The 4,650-nt window shown below is 42.7% G+C and overlaps 1 protein-coding gene across 1 annotated transcript; it reads left to right on the forward strand.

Moving 5' to 3' along the window:
* The first annotated feature begins 347 nt into the window (after positions 1-347).
* On the forward strand, positions 348-4,291 carry LOC148008353 (uncharacterized). Its single transcript, XM_087674286.1, has 12 exons — positions 348-883; positions 1,298-1,513; positions 1,622-1,798; positions 1,900-1,977; positions 2,061-2,094; positions 2,302-2,612; positions 2,895-2,987; positions 3,161-3,307; positions 3,411-3,494; positions 3,596-3,937; positions 4,076-4,125; positions 4,202-4,291. The coding sequence occupies exons 2-12, from the start codon at positions 1,412-1,414 to the stop codon at positions 4,239-4,241; spliced, it is 1,458 nt and encodes a 485-aa protein (XP_087530412.1). The 5' UTR covers positions 348-883; positions 1,298-1,411; the 3' UTR covers positions 4,242-4,291.
* Positions 4,292-4,650: the final 359 nt, after the last annotated feature.

A 4,650-nucleotide genomic window follows, 5' to 3' on the forward strand; every position in this document is an offset into this window, starting at 1 on the left:
CACTAATCTCTAATGGGGGCTCAAAAAGTGCACATGAGTTTTGATTACAACCTTGACATTTAAAAAAACTAGATATGTTTCATATTTTTAGCCTTTTTTCAAGGGCCGTCGCAGTACTCAATTGCCTACCTTTGAGCCTTGGACCATCTCCATCTCCGTTTCCACGTGGCAGAGCATTAGTTGAGGCTTTATAGCGTATTTTAATTTTAATTAGATAAAGATAATGATATGATAAGCATCACTAATTATGATTCGTGACGCTCTCGAACAGCCCTTACTCTCCTCCCCGCATGCAAGCAAGCAAAGCAGGCGTTGCTTTGACGCCCGAATCTTCTCATGATGTCAAAATCTTTTTTTGCCCTTTCTTCTGCGCGCGCGCGCCTTCTTTTGTTATCTCTTGGGACTGCAGCAGCTTTAGCATATTCGCCTGCCTTCATTTCTCTGCAGATGCTTGATCGGAAGCTGGCCGATGGTGTCGGCCTGATGCATTTCATCCTGCGTGCTCCGAACGTTTCTTCGTTTCAGTGGACGTAGCAAGGACCAGCCATTATTTATCACCTTCAACTGTTCGTGACCTGTGAGGTGTTCTCGGCCATATCCTCTCCTTCGACGTTGCAGATCGAAACGGTCGATCATTTCAACTTCGCCTTGCAAGGTATTTGCTCACACTGGTTGAATATCCTCCCGTTCTTTGACTGCGGCTTGATCGACCTATCACTGCGGCCGTTTTCAACTTCGTCTACTTCAACTTCGACTTGCAAGGTGTTTGCTTACACTCGATGAACGACGTCCTCCCGTTCTTGGATTTCCTCTTTGATCGACGTTTCACCGCGGCCATTTTCTACTAAGACTGCATTTCGGATCAGATAGCCTCACATGCAAGGTATTTGCTTGTGTTTGATCCTCCATCAAGGTGTCGGCTTATTCTCATACTCTCGTTTTAATTTTCCCGGCCTTCAACACCTCAGAGGGGCCGTTACCTGCTTGAACTGTAAATTTGACGTCACCTCCAAGTTACTTACTTGGAGCTTAAACTCGATCCTTTTGGAATCTGGATTTCCCTTGCCCTTCCCCTTTTGGATTCCTTTTCCATCTTCTCGTTGTTCCTCACCGTTGCCTCAATTAGATAAAAGCACGCTCAGCCAGTTCATTTTATCGGCTGAGCGATAGCTCTTGATGATCAGCGCAGCTGCTTCAATGCATAATCAGCTGCTCGTGGATTCATACTACAAGAGCTCAATCTTTGATCACCATGGCTAGCATTTGATGAGGCTAAATCGGACTTTGGCGTCCGCAGGTGACTAGGGAGCGCGCCAGATCATTAAAAACCCATCTTCCCTGATAATAATAAACAGAGTGTTGATAGAACTACATTGTAATCAGTTTTTCGAGGTCTCCAGTCGTTGCTACTATGGAAGAAAATGCTGCGAACGAAGATGGTACACTAGGCAATACCAACACTATCATTTCCCTTTCAACCAGCCTCGATGATGCCACCATGAATCCATGGATGGTAAGCTATAAGGCTCTCCTCTTGCATGCTACTAATTAATCTGCAGGCTGTGAGAGCTTATCCTTCCGTTAGTGCCCACGTATTTACGATCTTCTACGTGTACGTTAGATCCTCCTCGCTGAGACAGTTATCCAGAAGCTACTTCAAAATCAGCATATGCAAAGCACAGTGATGAAAAAGTTAAGAAGCCTGCAACAAGGGTGTTTCTCTGAGACTGCAACAGAGCTTTTGAAGGCATCATCGTCGGCAGCTATACCCATATATAACACACCATGTGTTGTCAATGTATGTGAAGTTTTCCGTATTTTCGAAGGTCTGGTTTAATATGCCGCTTCTTAATTCGTTTCTCCGGTAATTGCAATATTTTGAAGAAGTCTTTATTGCAGGAAGGCACCATCAATATACTTTGGCAAATAGATGCGCTGTATGTCCACGGGGTGAAGTCATACTCTCAGGTCATTAAGGTGAGTGGTCCAGTCATTGCTTCGAGCCTCGAGGAAAAACAGGCGCCGGCTTGAGTTACAGCTCTGATTCTTTTGTGACCCAGGTATGGGGTATTCTGGAGGATACGGGATCGGATGGTAAGTTCTTATGATCTAAGACTGCACTTCAGATAAGCGCCCGAATTATTTATGAGTTTATATTAACGAGTTTTTTACGGTTTGGAACATCATGAACTGGTTCGAACGGCTGAGCACAAGATGGCAGACGCGCAAAATAGCAGCTTGTGAACAGAGTTGGGCTGTAACGCTGTTATAAATTGACAGTGGTGTCTACAACGTTTTCAGGTTTGAACAAATTGCTTGAGGGGATTGATGCAACACATGCTATGTATACAGTAGAACGTGCCACACTCTGTTGTCAACCGGAGATTTTCAAGGCCAAATGCATTCGCCCAAGAATATGTCCGGACATAGACGTTTATGCCAATATATCGAAGCTCCATTCGCATAGCTTTTCTGAAACCGACAGTGGCTTCAGCTTCGTAGACGTTGTTGTTACTATAAAATTCATTCCCCTGTCTCAAACTGTGCTACGATGCCTACGACTTGGAGTACCGGCTGAGCATCCTTTTCAGCTCTCGAAGGAAGAATATGAGGTGACTTGATCGCAATGTTGTTGAAATGTGCGTGCTGCTAACAATTAGTTCCTGTTCTGCGGCCTGCAAATTAGTTGTCTTAATAGTGGACTTGGAAAACGAAATCCTTGATTAAGAATGACAGGCAAGCATGCATGCCATAACGCCCAAACTTTGATAGTGATCATGCCGTGTGATGTTATACCTTTTCAATCGAATCGTGCACACACAAGATAAACAATTTGAGACGTCAATGAGTCTTCTCAGAAACAGCCATGAACTAAATCATCTAATTCTGACCAGATTATTGATGAACCTCGGAGTGTCGTTCTACTCGGACGGAGTGGCACTGGAAAGACTACTTGTCTTATCTTCCGTTTATGGCTTTCGTACAAGGTAATCAAATTATAAGCTTTCCTCGTTCACGCACATCTAACAAAGGCGTATTCGATTCCTATAAATTTGTTAATGCGACCCAAAATGACAATTCGATAGCTCTAGGAATCAAATTAGAGCCAGCTTGCACTGTCCTGACTCTGCACGAGTGAGATCATGTATCCCTTGAACAGAGAAACTACGCGAGAAGACTTCTTGGACTGCCAAGTCCAGTGTTTCCCAGAGCGCCCGCCCATCATCATAACGGTGTACATCAACTATTCTTGACAATGAGTCCCATTCTTTGCAATAGGGTTCAAAAATATTTTGAGAGGCTTAAGGTATGCATTGCCCCTTATTCTCTCAAATTTCAGTTCATTCCGTTTCCCAAGGCTGAGACTGTGAGACGTTACGATCAACTTGCAATTTACTCTACTGCTGCAGGCTTCCTTGGAGCTATGCTATGCTGATCCTCAGACAATTATGGACTTGATTAAATCCGCACGGGAATCTAGATTGACGTCGCATGTGTGGTTACGCACGTGTATTAGTGGCATGATATTGATTAATTTGATACGTGAATGCCTGTGACGTATAATGTCAAGTGGATTTTCTGTCATGTCTTACAGGCTCATGCTTCAAAAGACGAGCTTGAAGACGTAAAAGAAGAAGACGACATGTTTCGGGAGATACCGAACGATTTGAGAAAATTGAAGGATGAAGACTTCCCCCTTTTCATCACCTTTAGAAAGCTGCTGCAGATGTTGGCTGGAACTGTTTTGCATGAAGACGATTTGGACGATGACGACTTGGATAATACCGATGGTTTAGACGACATTCCGACGTGGCTTCGAGGACGCGAAGTAACTTATGATCTCTTTGAGAGATATTACTGGCCCAAAATTGATGAGAGGAAGTCTCGCAAGCAGTCTCCTGCCCTTATTTGGGCCGAAATAACTGCTCTGATTAAGGTACGATACCTTGTAAAGTTATTCGGATTGCGAAACTTCGTGCTGCACTGCTGCAGTGAATTGCGAATTTTGAAATACTTCTCTAAGAAACTCATCAAGATTCAAGCATGACGTTCTGTCTCATAAACCGTTTTGCAGGGGAGCGAGTTGACATTGATGAATGAGCAAGCGTGCATTTCAGCTGAAGAGTATGTAACGTCAAGCCATAGATGCTTTCCAAATTTTCAACATCAAAGGGATTTGCTGTATCATATATTCGAGCAGTATGAACAGATTAAAAAGCAACATGGGCATCATGATCTGATGGATTTCGTTCATCATATTTATCGGAGATTGTTGAAGATAGGGTATTCCGGAGTATCCATTCACGAACTTTACGTGGATGAAGTACAAGTAAGATAATATTTCTCAGCAGTTTATTTTTGCAGTTCTTGTAAATCATTTCTACTGCTTATAAGTTAGTTGAAGATCTCCAAATAAGAGATGTGAATTGGTGTTCTACTGAAACAATAAAGATTGGGTTTTTTGAGCATGAATTTGAAAGCTCTTAAGTATGAATTTTATCTATTTACTGACTGCTCTCCCGGTGTACTCTTAGTAGAATGACATGATGTTTCATTTTAATTCTCGAAATATAATGAACATTTCAAAAATGTAAAAACACATGAATGCCCAATGGGTCTATGATAAAGCTAATAAACTTGCGCCGGTTA

Source organism: Lygodium microphyllum, unplaced genomic scaffold (assembly GCF_053477565.2).
Source record: "Lygodium microphyllum isolate KBCC unplaced genomic scaffold, Lygodium_microphyllum_v1.1.10 scaffold_171, whole genome shotgun sequence".
Lineage (NCBI taxonomy): Eukaryota > Viridiplantae > Streptophyta > Polypodiopsida > Schizaeales > Lygodiaceae > Lygodium > Lygodium microphyllum.

Bases quoted from the DNA above. Each gene is read 5' to 3' on its own strand.
- LOC148008353 (XM_087674286.1), top strand. From the start codon at position 1,412: ATGGAAGAAAATGCTGCGAACGAAGATGGTACACTAGGCAATACCAAC. The intron at 1,799-1,899 runs GTATGTGAAGTT...TCTTTATTGCAG, and splicing joins ACACACCATGTGTTGTCAAT to GAAGGCACCATCAATATACT. The intron at 2,095-2,301 runs GTAAGTTCTTAT...CAACGTTTTCAG, and splicing joins GGAGGATACGGGATCGGATG to GTTTGAACAAATTGCTTGAG.